The sequence below is a fragment of the Pantherophis guttatus genome, chromosome 2 (genome assembly GCF_059756535.1).
Source record: "Pantherophis guttatus breed Tessera chromosome 2, ASM5975653v1, whole genome shotgun sequence".
In the NCBI taxonomy this organism is placed as follows: domain Eukaryota; kingdom Metazoa; phylum Chordata; class Lepidosauria; order Squamata; family Colubridae; genus Pantherophis; species Pantherophis guttatus.
The window spans coordinates 206,792,555-206,806,968 of NC_142064.1; the positions used below are offsets into that span (position 1 = coordinate 206,792,555).

General features: G+C 35.2%; 2 protein-coding genes across 3 annotated transcripts in view; both read right to left on the minus strand.

Annotated features, from left to right (window-relative positions):
* Nucleotides 1–1,209: 1,209 nt before the first annotated feature.
* Nucleotides 1,210–5,092, minus strand: C2H3orf62 (chromosome 2 C3orf62 homolog). Of its 2 annotated transcripts, none has more exons than XM_034441115.3 (4): nucleotides 4,957–5,092; nucleotides 3,374–3,800; nucleotides 2,100–2,194; nucleotides 1,210–1,464 (listed from the first exon to the last, which is right to left on the minus strand). In XM_034441115.3, the coding sequence occupies exons 2-4, from the start codon at nucleotides 3,793–3,795 to the stop codon at nucleotides 1,316–1,318; spliced, it is 666 nt and encodes a 221-aa protein (XP_034297006.2). In that variant the 5' UTR covers nucleotides 3,796–3,800; nucleotides 4,957–5,092; the 3' UTR covers nucleotides 1,210–1,315. The 2 variants fall into 2 exon arrangements, with proteins under 2 accessions (XP_034297006.2, XP_034296995.2); XM_034441104.3 differs by lacking the exon at nucleotides 4,957–5,092 and adding an exon at nucleotides 4,859–4,933.
* A 661-nt stretch (nucleotides 5,093–5,753) lies between these two features.
* The window catches only part of USP4 (ubiquitin specific peptidase 4), a 50,853-nt gene continuing 42,192 nt past the window's right edge, over nucleotides 5,754–14,414 (minus strand). The window contains exons 18-22 of the mRNA XM_034441040.3: nucleotides 13,040–13,155; nucleotides 11,243–11,392; nucleotides 9,938–10,041; nucleotides 9,083–9,171; nucleotides 5,754–7,724 (exon numbers count right to left, since the gene is read on the minus strand). Coding sequence (XP_034296931.1) covers nucleotides 7,605–7,724; nucleotides 9,083–9,171; nucleotides 9,938–10,041; nucleotides 11,243–11,392; nucleotides 13,040–13,155 — 579 coding nt within the window. The 3' untranslated portion in view covers nucleotides 5,754–7,604. The remainder of the gene's footprint in view (nucleotides 7,725–9,082; nucleotides 9,172–9,937; nucleotides 10,042–11,242; nucleotides 11,393–13,039; nucleotides 13,156–14,414) is intronic.

The following is a 14,414-nucleotide window of genomic DNA, read 5'->3' on the forward strand; positions in this document are numbered from 1 at the left end:
CTTTTTTGTGACGGTCATTAAGCAAATGCTGTAATCATAAGCCACCACTCCAGTTATTAAACAAATGTCACAGTCATTAAGTGAACCGCTTGCTCACTATGGGGCGCTTTTGCAAAAAAAATGGAAGTAAACACCAGGTTTCAGCAAAATTGTCATAAATTGTGGTAATCCAAGGATGCTACGAACAGCCATAAATGCAGGGCACCCAAAATGCAGTTATGTAACTGTGTGTGTATGCTTCTGTTAGAAAGGAGTTGTAAATATCTTTGGGGGAGGGGGTCCTGCTGGAACTTTGAACAGTCGTTAAATGACCAGTCATAAATCGAGGATTTACCTGTATTTGCTTTGTATGAAGAGAGACATGTCACAAAAAGTCAATTGCAACAGTTGCCAACAATCGAGCTAAGGTAACAATGTTTCCATTTAAATTATGCTGGTATTTGTATATGCTCCTTACAAAAGTGGACCTTACTTGAATTGCTGAAAATATTTATGCCCTTAACACATGGCCTATTATTGGTAAAAATAAAATAGATTAAGTCCATTAATACTTTTTATAATCATCTTCATCTGGTAAAGATCATCTTGATGCCTACTGTTTTCTTCAATGGTCAATAATAGTATTTTACCCCAAAAAAGGCTATGATAATATGTGAAAGCTAAAAACTCACAAAATCTTTAATTTCATTCCAAATAAAAAATTTAGGCAGTTTGGAGGGTGGAGGGGTGTTCTTTTAAACTATACATTTATGATCATGATGAATTACACATTTTTTTTCTCCTTTCTTTCCTGTCTGACATGAAAGCAGATGTGTGGCTTGCTTCCCCAGAGAAAACCATGGAGTAAATCATCAACTCTAGATGCACAAGATCCTACCATTAATCTTTAGATATAAGAAATAGATTATTTCATTCCACCACCAATCAGTTTTTTTGTTAGTGTTTTATCTGTTCTGTGTTTCCTTCTGTGAAATTTATCCCATGATTCAAATCTGTTTTTTCTGGTTTAAAGACGTTTGCCAAGCGTCTGCTGCTTGGCAAAAATTTGCAAATAACCATGACTTAAATCATTATGTCACAAGATGGTTTATATGCAGTATCTTTTTTTGCAATGGAAACTTACCTTGAAGGGCAAAGCAAAAGCAGTAGCATTTGATTGACCTATTGTTCATTATCCTACAGAGAAGAAAAAAGACACTCCCATGCCAATATTGTAAGTTGCTTACTTTAATTGTGCATCTGGTCAGGATTGCTTGCATGGTTTAAAAATGTTACTAACAAATCTTAAAAATAGCTCACACTTTACACCACCTGCCTAGTGAAGCTGGTGCAAGGTGGAGCTGTTTAATCTGTATTCCTCTTCCATATCCAACAAGGTTTCAATTATAGCTTCATCTTCAGGGCTATGCTCTAGGACCTTTCTGAAAGTGTTCCTCTCACCCAGATGGACAGTTGAGGATTCATCTACAGAAAAAAAAAAGTGCATAAAAAGCTGGTAATTTGCTCCAGATCCTTCAAAATATCAGAATGGTGTTTTCTTTGCTCATTCTGAAGAAGCTAAAGAGTTTCAAATTGAATTCCAATTGTCCAAATGTGAGAATGTAATCAAGACAGCAGTTATAAAGCCTCCACTCCAGTTATTAAGTATTTGGTATTCATTTTTTTTCTTAATGATCACAATAACTCTCCTCACATCTATTGTAATAGTGTTTGCTATTTCAAATATGGATGGGATATATTTGGGGGGCTTGCAGGTTTGTGAAAAGCTAATGAACTAGAGCAAGAATGTAATGCACGCATTTATGGAAACGTTCTAAAGGAGGATGCCTTCCCATCACATATTTCTATCTTCCCACATTTAAGGTTGTGCTTTTCAAGCCAATGCAAAATTAGTTGCTATTTTTCAGAGCATGGCTTTAAAAAAAAATCCTTATCTTGCATTCATTTTATGCTTGATATCCATATTAAAACAATATAAATTGATAAATCTGCAGAAAACTTTATGTGCATATTATTTTTGCTTCTTTAAGCGTGCAGTGCCAATTCCCTTCATAGAACCAATTTAAAAAGAGCTATGGAACAGAGGAAATATTGCTTACCAGCACACATATCTTCATGATCCTTTGGATTCTCTGGAGGAACATCACAGGAAATTATGTTTGTTTCTGACTTCATGGATCGTTCATCAGTTTTGCTGAACAGCATAAAAACACCTTTTACAGAACCACTAGACCAGGACATTTCCCATTGTAAGAGAAACATTTGAAAACAAGCCAACCAATTTCACAAACTAAAATGAAATTTATCCCAGTATTCAAGTAATAGAGATGTCTCAATTTTCAGTTATGTTATCCAAATTCATTTAGTGTAGCTATTTTTATACATTAACGCATAAGCCCATTGTGCCTAGTAAGGTATAAAGATGTCTCCCCGAGCACTTTCCCAAACTGCCTTTTCAATATCTTCTTAGTTTTACCCTAACATATTTTTATATACAATTTTTTAAAACTGCATCATTATAAAAATAAATGCTTTTGAAAAAAATAAATGCTGCTTAGTTTGAATTTGGTATTGGGAATTCTGTTGATCTCTATTAAAACACAAACCAGGAAACTTTTGCCTCTATTCCTTTACCATAACAAGTACTTGCTTTGTTGTTTTTTTAACATGTGGCTTGCTCTTTGGGTAATGATCATGATGAAGGGAATTAATAAAAATAGAATACCAATGAAATATGCAATAATTTTAAGTTATGTAATGATTGTGCCATTTATTTAGGGGCCTTTTAACATCTTTATCCTTCAGGCTACCACCAACTGCGGTATGATGGGTATGATCAATTCCATCTTGTATGCTATGGATGTCCACTTTTCACGAGAATAAGGAACATTGATTCAAAGGACTGGACATTTTTACCTCCATGGAGCAAGAACACACTCTAGGAAGTTTTGAGCTCAACCCATTCACTTAAGGATGTCTTGCAAAGGCTACCTTCTTAAAATAGCATCTTAGTGATTGAGATTTCATCTGGAAACTGATACAAGTTCATCCTGTTTCAGTTTGCATTGAATAAAAATGTATTTGCCTGCTGGTAGGAGACCAATATAGAGTTTAATCATTTTCTATTGGTAATATATTCCAGAGTTGATGAGCTGAGTGAGATAGCAAATTTTGACCAGCAAATTAGGTTATGGTATACATATCCTATGATTTTGCTTTGCACTGTTTTTTACCATTTGATCTTGGACACCAAAATGCCCAGAGTCAGTTCTAGCATGTATCTTGTTCTTGATTAGCAGGAGCCAAAGTAATCAAAACAAATTCAGATGCTGCTCATATCATCACAAATCAAGCCTGTGATGGCAAAGCATACCTTACTTGTCCTTTCTTCCATCTTTCACTGTCTTGTAGGCTGATAAAATACTGTTTGTCAGCCATAAAGATTGGGGCGTGCAACCATGTATTTTCCTTGCTCATCAATGGTTCCCGTTTGGTACATGTAATAGTCGAGGTTACCGTCACTGGAAAGAGATTTGACCTAAGGAGGGGATTCTCTTTTTCAGGAGAAGAGACTGCTGAAGATGGCTGGGGGCAATACACAGTAGGAGATAGTACCTCTCCCTTAGAATTAAAGATATCTACATTAGGGGGTGCAGAAAGTTGCACTATTGGCAAATCAGAGTCCTGGTTGTTGCTGGTATCTTGGGAAGGAAGGAAAGGAATGGAGAGATCTTCCATAGCTCGATCAATAGCTGCTGCTAGCTCCTTACGGCACCTACTTAACTTTTCAGACATCTCACCTGAAAGGGAAAAATAGCGAATTGTCCAGAAGTCTGATTGCTTATAAAAAGTTGTAATTGGAGCAAACTTTTAATATTCCTCTGCCAGTACCCTCCTAAAACTTGTAGACCAGTACTCCTTTGGTTGGTCATTCATCTCTAAATATAAAATTGGGAGGATTTACACCTCACACTAAGCCATGGCTTTCAACATAATAGTAAACCAAAGCATTTTGTTAATGAGGATATGATGTTATTTTAGCCTAAATGCACACTGTATTTGGACATGGCATTTAGGGTTTGTGCAAGCCCCACTTTATAACATATAGGCTGTGAAAATCGCAAAAAATGATTTATAAAATAGCAATTTGGGGAGCAGATAACTTACAAACCTTAATTAAATAGAGGCAGTGCATTATTAACCACATTTTTTGGCTTAATTCTTATCTGATCATAGCCATACCACATTCATGTTGGTACAGTTATTTAGCAATGTCTGAACCAGGTCACTTTGATCTCTCCCACTCTTCCGCAATATTTGGAGGACACCCATCTCCCCCATGGAGTGATTTGCTGAACTATGACTAAGTGTGATACATGAGTGGATATCTTTACAACAGATCTACTTCTGAATATAGCATAAACACACAGAGAGATAAATGTTAGTTTTCTCTAGGTCTCCCAAAAATACTTCTGGAAGTAAATTCAGAAGATAAAACTTTGATCAAGAAATCATGGCTTCATATCTTCTCCCAGGCACTAAACCCCTTGAGACATCCTGACTCAATCATTACGTATCAGATTATTATAAGGAGAAAGGAAAAAAGAATAATAAACAACCCTCTCAACTTTGATTGATCACAATTGCTGTAAAATGATGCATCTAAGCTTTGTGAATATTTTAAGTTTTTTTATGTACTCATCTGCAATTTATCTTAATATTGTGTTACTTCAACAATTTTATGCCCCAAATTCTCTTTTAAGGTTTTTTTTTCTATATTTATATACAATCTTTCCTGAAGTTTTGCTTTCTCTAGAAATCCCATAATCTGTTCATAAGATACAAATAATTAAGCAACCTGCTTGTGACGATATCATCAAAATGTGAGGGATGCCTAATCTATATTAAGGGTATAAGCCAGAGCCCCTTGTAATCCAAGTTTGGGATCCACCAGACCTGTTTATCAAGGCTTCCCAATTGCAAGGCAAGTACAAGATAAAAGAGCAATTGCACAAATCCTTTTGTTTAGCAAGAAAGTCATAGGCTGAATTGAAAGCTCCCCAGCTAAGAGCTTGGTGCCCCTCCTCTCCCTGTGGAAGGTTTCAACTGTCACGGAACCTTTGTTTCTACTAGAACTTTCCTCCAAGATGGGACTTACTGCTTTCCAATGACAATTTATTATTAATAAATTAATATTATTACATATTTAGTTAATAAAGGAAATTGTTTTCTTATTTGAATCTGATAAACTTAATCAGGACTGATCTGGATGAATATTAAAAAGAAATATTGTCTTTATTGTTTGTCCCAGTGCTTCAAAAATTACTGCATATAACTCAACATTGTAAGTCTATTTCAGACAATTGTTATTATTAGTCATGTTTTGTCCATAAATGGCCTGTTAGATGACGGTCTTAAAACTGTAAAAGGATTGACAAATCTTCCTAGGAAGTGAGATAAGTAGATTTAAGTCAATCCAAATTCTTAGTAAGATTAATTTCCAAGAAATAGAGCATGAAAATCAAAGGCTAAGAAACGGTGTATGAATTTACAATTCTAGCTTTAGAAATTACTGGGGAATGAATATACACATAGCACCTAGACTACCACTATATTCCAAATTAAAGGAAAAAGGTTGTTGTACCTTTGATATTGTTTGATAGAGGCATTACTATTCAATCAGGTAATGAGTCAGATCCTAGGATATATTAGAAACCCTCATTCTCCACACAGAAATACCAAAGAGTACATACTTTGTGCAATCGGTTCCTCTTTATTTTATTCTTTATCTTTACACAGTAAAACAATCCAGTGCTAGTCTAAAAGTGATCTCGATACTATACAATATGTACACATCAGCTAGGATTCAGCCTGGTCAGAGGCAAATCAAGATTCCTAATACCATTTGTACAGCATTTAGAAGAAACTTACTTCAATGTACTTACTCTCTGATCATACTTAAAAACAATGAAGATTTTTACTTCAGTATGCAACAGAAATATATAAGGTTATATTTAATTATAAATCGCTTTTTGCATTTAAATATTTATTTCATTCTCTCTCCAAATGTTACATTTAAAAGAAATTATAACCCAGAAAAAACAGAAAGCAAAACCATAAAATGTAATTTGACATTAGCATTTAAATAATTCTAGCCCCTTTTGTCTGCCCCATATGTGCAAGAAAAAATATGCAGTTGAAATAAAACCTCAAACCAATTTAAAAATCTGTAAGCACAGACAACTCAACCAAATAATAATTTCAGTGCTTTAGAAGAATCACCTGCAAATCTATATAGTAATCATTGGAAGATTGAATGTGAACAGAATAAAGCTTGACAGCAATGATTCTTCCTCTGCTAAAATCTACTGTTCACATCTAATAAATTCTGCTAAAATAATGTTGAATCACTGGTGACTATAGCTTGTGGAACTGCAAAGAAAAGTCTACGTAAAATTTATTTGCGAAAGAAATGATTCTCAGAGTGTTGAATGAATTCTTGGAACATATTGTCAACAGCAAAAGGAAACAATTTCATGAGGTATTAATATGATTTCAAAGCCATTTCCATTAATAACAAATCTCTTCATTACAATGTGGCATTCCAGAGGATTACTGAAAACTCTTAGTTTATATAGATAAGCTACTACCAAAGTACATTAGGGCTTAGTGAAAAGGATGTGGATTAAAAAGAGAACAGCAAGACTATTTTTCTTTGGTAACTTTTAGTTGATGTGGAAATGACTAAACAGATGGGAAATTATCTAAATAAATAGGAATAAAATGTCAGGAAAGAAAACGAATGGGTTGAAACACATCCAAAGTAATTGGATATTTTGTGTGGCCTTTGTAAGAGAAAGGGATTGAGACCTTTATATGGTGCTGATAAAACATTGCATAAATGTGGAGAAAAAGTGTCAAAGGAACATAAAGCATTGCTATCAGATGAATATGAAGAATAGGGTTTCTGAATATTGCTACAGGAAAGGGATTTTATCTGTATGTTACTTCTATAGGATTGTTTTACCGGCATTGAGCCTGAAAACATGGAAACTATTTTTGAAATACTTCTTAAGGTAATTTTTGGATGGGAGACTTTGGGCCAGGAGAAATACTTCCTCAAAAAAGCAGTCTGATCGTGACAAGTGCAAAAGGGATTGACATAATGTTGTGGTAATATGTGCTAACCAAGACTGAAGCTGATGTTTATATGTTGCACTTCTGCAGCACTCAGGTATCTCCCAGATGGTACACTTTTCACAATGCATGAAACTAAATACATTTCTTTCACTGAAACCCAATTTGAGGTTGCAAAACAACACAGCCATCTTTTTCTTAACATGCATCGCTCCAGTCATATAGCAACTCTTAATCCCACACAATCTTCATAATACAAAGTCAGATTTCGGCATCATTTTATTGAACAGTTAAGATAGAATTTGATTAAAAACTCTTAGGTTAAAGAGTATGCCCAGGTTTGTCATCTTATTGTTTCCTCTATCTATTTTTCAGTGCTGAGGGCTCCTGTGTTGTCAAGTAGCCACTGCAGGGGTTCAAAACAAGTCCTCAAATATATTTTCATATTGGAGATTAACCACAGAAATTCAGTTAGTATCCATGCCATCACATTCTTCAGATTCTGGTTCCATGCTTGGGCAAAAAGAATGGCTCCCCTTGAGCTTCACATCTCTGCGTTGGTAAAACAGTACATATGCTGCCTTTGTCTGGAAGAAAATGATTGAAAAATATTTTTTTTAAAAATCAATACCTAACAGAAAAATTGTAATTAAGCTAGCCTATAAAGCCCCAGAACTCAGATCTCTGAAATATTCACAATCTAGATAGAAGTCTTGACATATTTTTTGGAAACCTCCTCTAATGAATTGAGGCTACCTCCCACAGGACCAAAGTCCTTAGAATCAGAAGGACCAAGGATGCATTGATAATCTTGCTAAGGTTGAGTTTGATTCTGTTGCTTCCATTCAGGAATGGAAGGGCCTGATGGCTCAGCAGACTAAAAGCATTGTGATTAACACCAGCTGTCTGCAATTACTGTAAGTTCAAATCTCATCAGCCTCAAGGTTGACTCAGCTTTCCATCCTTTCTAAGGTAGGTAAAATGAGGACCCAGTTTGTGGGGGCAATAAGCTGACTTTGTATAAATATACAAAAGTATGAAGGCTATTGCTTAACGCATTGTAAGCCGCCCTGCGTCTCTGGAGAAGGGCGGCATATAAATCAAATAAAAAAAAAAAAATCTCCCTATTGCAAGCCTCCTCCTTCAAGGTGAGTGCCATCCCAACCAGTTACTATAGCTGACAGAGGACCCTTCTGAACAAACAATAACCTTTCTTCCTATGGTTCAACATCAGCCAAATCACAACAGCCTCCTGCTATCACTGACTAAATAATAATCAACTCGCTGTAACACTCTGCCTTCATCTCCCAAATTTTGCAGGGAGTTTAGAATTGTAATTGTTGATGGTACTGACTGCTGAATGCTGTTGAGAGGTCAGATAAGACCAGAAAAAGTACACTTTTCAAATCCAAGTCACAATAAAGGTAATTTAATGGAACAACAAATTATATTTCCATCCTATTATTGGACTGAATTCAGAAAGAAAAAGGTCTAGGCAATCTATTTCCTCTAGGGTTCCCCTTAGCGGACTCTTCATTTCTTAACAATCTTCTCCCCAAAAAGGAAGATCAATATTGAAGATTTTGTAGTAGTTGACTAAAACAGCTGTGTAGACTTGTTAGCATCAACAGCCCCAAAGAAATGCTGACCATTCCCAGATCCAGCCCATTAAAGATCCTCTGACCACCTGAAGAAGCAAGAAGGGGCATGTCACAATCAAGAAAATAGTGGAGTCATGCATCCTATCACTTAATCAGTTTACAGGTTGAGAGGTTAGTCTGTGGAATTGCAGTTTACCTCCTGTTCCTATTGGGTTTTAGGTGAATTCTCTTTTCTGTAGAAAATAATTTGTAGTGCCATTTTAACTTGCTACTCTGATTTAACAGCTGCATTTGTTAAATTCCAGAAGTTACCAGGAAAGGTTTGATTTATTTGAAATACTTACCACTATTTGTTCTTCAGAAGCTGGAGATACATTGCTATCATCGAAGTAGTACCATTTTCCATTGATTTTATTCTTAGCATATGCAGTATCTGACAGATAAACAAATACAAGAGAAAAATATAATGACATGCTTTAAAAATGCAAGCACAGATAGTCTCTAACACTGTGAAAAAAGTGTAAAGGAATTCCTTCCCTTTTACTACAGTTGGAACCATGAATAAATAATTATATAAGAAAACCCACTCAGCACTTTAAAGAATCACTGGTGAGGTAAAAGGAAGCTTTACACTTTGATTTTTAAAAATATTACACAATCATTATATGCTTAATTAATAGATTAAGTTAAACAAATTTAGTAACAACCTGCAAACTGCCTAGATGCACTGAACACTTTTTCATGGGACTTTTATCAGTGTTATTAAACTCATGAAAACTGCTTAAACTGATTTAAATATCTGAAGATATAAAAATATTGTTATATTTTTATATTCAAATATTGTTATATTTGAAGATATATAACAAACAGCAGCTTCAGAAAAGGGGAACTTTATGATACAAAAAAATCCTCACCAAATCCCAGTTATCTGTTTAACAGACATTAACTAGAGCATTTTAACTGAGGTTGGATTTTTTTTTCTTGTCTACAAAGTTGACAATTCAGTGTTCTTGTTGCATCGCTTCTATTAGCTTTGCAGGGCAGGTCTCAATGAACCAAACCCAGAAGCCTGCAATGGGTTATCTTAAATTTCAAAGATCCTTACTTTAATCTTGGATATTGCTGAGGAGACATATTTTGAACTTTTGCAGATATTGGGGGGGGGGGGAAGGGAGGGAAGGGAAGCAAGAATTACTCACAGTGCCCTACACCCAAGCCTCCATAGTGATTGGAAACTGCAATTAAGTCATATACATATGGGCTTGCTGCTGGATCACAAACAAACTCAGACATGTTCAAATCCCTATAAAGAAGTCACAAAGATTAATGTTGTGGCAAAAAACCATGCTAATACCTTAAAGACAATCTATTTCCAAAACCAGTTTTAAAATTATTCATCCTGTTATTCAACTGCTATTACCAGCAAGAGTCACAATATTGCTGATTATCCACAATGTTCCTGAATAATTCTGTGATACATTTACACAGACACTACTGGTTCACTGAAAAAATATTTTAATATAATCATCATTTTACTGTAATCTCTGCAAATGTATTTTATTTTATTTTTTGCTACAAACGCATGAGCAACAATGGCAGGCTCTCTGGAATAGTCACTTGAAAATTTTTAACAGGGCTGGGAAAGAGATATTTATACTAAGAATTTATTCTGTATTGTTACAAATAGTTACAGACAAAAGTCATGTAGACATTGTGTGTAATTAGAATTCTTCCAAGTAAGGTCAAGATTGAGAAGAAGCAAATTCTCACTGAGATTCAAAGAAATGCTCTTAGACCTAGTATAATCATTCCAAAATACTTTCCCACAAAAATATAGATACATTACACGAAATTATAATGTGACCACAGACATGATTATTGTGTGTGTTATCACGTTTTTAAAAAATATGTATAATTAACCTGATACAGAGAAAAAATCAATTTCTGTTTCCAAGTATATTGACCAAGAGAAACATTTAATTTTTCATTTAACTTACTGTGACCATATTAGGAAAAACATTTTATTTAATTTGTTAAATTATATTCCAAAGGTATAAATTACTCAATTACCAGAGAATAATATGACTAGAGGAAAGTAACATTTTGCCGAATAAAATCTACATTTAGATGTGGTTCCAAAATACAGCCAAGATGTGCTCAGGTTAAAGATCTTTATTACAAGAATATGTGGACACTAATCATGAGATTCAACCCTAAACTGTTGGACTAGTGAGTTGCCAATCTCAGAGTAATGTAAAACAAAATTACCACAAATCTCAAAATCCAAACCAAAATAGCTAAAAGTGACAGAAAGTAGAGCTATACAAAATTTCAGAGTAGAGGAACAAAGCAAGAAAAGCAAAGGCATTCAGGAAGATGCTGGCATCAAAATCAGCAATAGGGTACTGTAATTATTTAAGTTGTGACAAGATTACTTGGACCATGTATTCATAAGGATATCAGGTCTGACCATACCAATATACTAACATTTATGAAAATTTTACCTGATAGGGAAGTCAACTACCGTGTCAAGTTTATCTCTCCAATATCGATTGTATGAAAAGCGTTTTAAATGCACTACCAAAATGCGTGGCAATGACCAAAGATCAAATTTCTTAGTGGCTTGCTGATGTTTCTTGCAATTAGGACAATACCTGAAACAAATCAAATAGAAATTAAAACAAAAACAAAAGCGTTTGTTGCAGATATTAATTCACTTTATTGGAAGGGAATTAATACTTGTTTAATGGGACTTACAATTCCATAGTTCTGGAAAGATATAGCAAGCTCAAGTAAACCAGATAAATCTTTTGTGATCAGATTTTAGTCCACCGTTTTTCTCTATACCAGCAGTGTCAAACTTGCGGTCTGCGGGTCAGATGCGTCACGTGCTAGCCACACCCATACCCAGTTTAGCAAAGGGAGGGGGGGAAGTCTCAATACATCATGTGATGACATGAGTTTGACAACCCTGTTCTATACCTTACAGGAAGAAAACCTATTGGATTGCTTTGGACTGGATTTATTTTTAAGATACACAAAAGATCCAGGATCTTATATGTTGCATGGTTGCCTAATCATTTCAAGGAATACTACAGAAAGAATAATCTGTGGATAAAGGGTCCTGAACTGCTGTGAGAATGCAGAATACTTTGAGCAAAGGAAAAGAAATGCATAAGATACACCACTATTCAGTGCATTTTCAAAAATCATTTTTAAGGGGAAAAGTAATACTAATTAATCTTCATTCTGATTAGTTCTTGTCTTCTCACTAGTTCCCCAAATCCCATTTAAATTGGAAATAGCATCAGAATCTACATTTACCAGAAAAATGTAATAAGGACTTTATCCTCAAAACCAACATATATTGGCCTTGTTTTCAATAATTAATCTTATCTTGTCTGTACTTTTGCTGTTACTGATTTTATCATGGTTTTACTGAACCCTTTAAAAAATATGACAAATGTTTTTATATTACATTAAAAATTATGTTAATTATCAGTGGAGATTGCACTGTCTTGCATTGTGAAGCTGTCTAGAACAAGTGCTTCTTAATACATATTTGTAATATGTCTCAAATATAATATCACAAATGCTAGGCTGTGGTGCCATGCAGTTTTCCTGCTGCATTTTTTATTTTATTTTATATAGATTCCCAGAGACATTCTTAAAAAAATGAAGTGGCCATAGCTGAATGGTTTGTTTGAAGATATGCTATCCTGCCCAGAAAAAAAAAGTTAATAAAGAAGATTTTGAGAAGCTAAAAAGAGTAGGGAGCAACTCCACCAGTTCACCTCCTGGTACATCAACATAAACCATTTGAGAATGCCTCTGACATGTTCTTGAAATTACAATAAAAAGGTTGGGGATCCTTGATCTACAAAGCAGATAGTAATGGCAGAGATTTATCTAAGAAAATAAGTCTGCTAGATCTACCACAAATAAGAAGGGGAATAGGGATCACGTAATAGCCTCTTTATCAGATGGAATAATATGTGGTTGAGGAAACCCTACTATCCTGCAGCAATAATGAAAGATAATCTTAACATACATGATCAACTGTCTTATTTTTGCAGTGCCAACAGAGCAATTCTCACAAGTATGTGCATATGGATACTTTCAAATATTTATTAAACAATGAGGAGTGGTCACACGTGATCCTGGTTGTCTGCTTTCTGAACTAGGGAGCTCCATTTGTAAGGAAGAATGGTATATCAACATGCAACAGCAACATGCAAAGATAATATTCAAGCACAAGCTATGAAATGCGGTCCAAACAATAGTCAGTAGCAAAAACATACCAGGGATCATGTTCCCCAAGCGTCTCCATAGTTGTAAAAAGTTGTATACATTCTGTAAGGGCTACAGAAGTTTTCTTTTTTTGTGACTGAAACATACTGTTGTGTTTTTCAAATGCCTAAAAACACAAATGTATATTAAAATGGAGAAAATCAGACATTTCTAAAAAAAAAAAATAGCCAGGGATACACATTATGGTCACAGCTTGCTTTCTGCCCTTCCCCCTTTAGTCTGTGCTGGCTTTTCTCCACTTCACACATACAAAAGCTACTGCATCATGGTATGTTGTAGCGACAACAAATGTAAATAAATGCATACAAGCAGTTTTCATTTAGCAACTGCCTTAGATAGCAACCATTCACTAATATAACTAATAACTGGCAGTAAAGAAAAATCCAGTGCGCACTCTTAAACCTGAATTTCTGTTCCTGACAATAACGGATGCCAGAAAGTAGCACTGGGCTTGCTACATGAGAGAAATTTATCTAAACGTAATGGCAGCCACCAGCAATCTTGGCAGCATCATACGGTTCACTTATTGACCGTATCTTACTGTCCGTGTGACTTAGCCACCTTTTCCCTGGAACCAATTACTGTTGCTTATCAACTTATGACAATTGGGAATGGAATTCCCATTGTTAAGTGGTATAGTCATAAAGGCAGAAATCACACGGCCAAATTTAGTTTTAAAATCATTTTTACTACAATTGTTAAGTGGATCACCATAGTTAGGCAAAAAATATTGGGGAAGGCAGATTTGCTTATCAGAAAGGTCACAGGTCACAATCAGATGATGGCAAGACACTGAAGCCATCATAAATGTGAGCTGGTTGCCAAGCACCTGGATTGTGATCATGTGACCATGGGGGTAGTTAACTTGGTTAGCCTAGAGTCATTTCGTAGAGTGAGATGGATGGAATATAAATTTAATAAATAAACTTCAAGAGCAGATTGTAAGTCACCTTTCTTCAAGGCTCTCGTATCTTTGAATTGATAAACAATCGTACGTTGAGGACTACCTATATCAGGGATCCTCAAACTTTTTAAACAGGGGGCCAATTCATGGTCCCTCAGACTGTTGGGGGGGCGGACCAGCTGGGTGGGCATGGCTAGATGGTCATGTGATTGGGTGGGTGTGGCCAATTTATTTATTGATATGGATTTCTATGTTTTACATCTATAGTTTTATATAGTTTTATCTCACTGTTGTGTGCCACCCAGAGTCACCTTTTGGTGAACTGCTCTCATCAGGATCTAAGGCAAAAATATTCAGAAGGACCCAAAAGCTAATGCAGCTTCTATAAAAGCATTTGCAGGACTGAAATATTCATATAAAAACCTGGGCGAGATTGCATCATTGCAGATATTCAAATACCT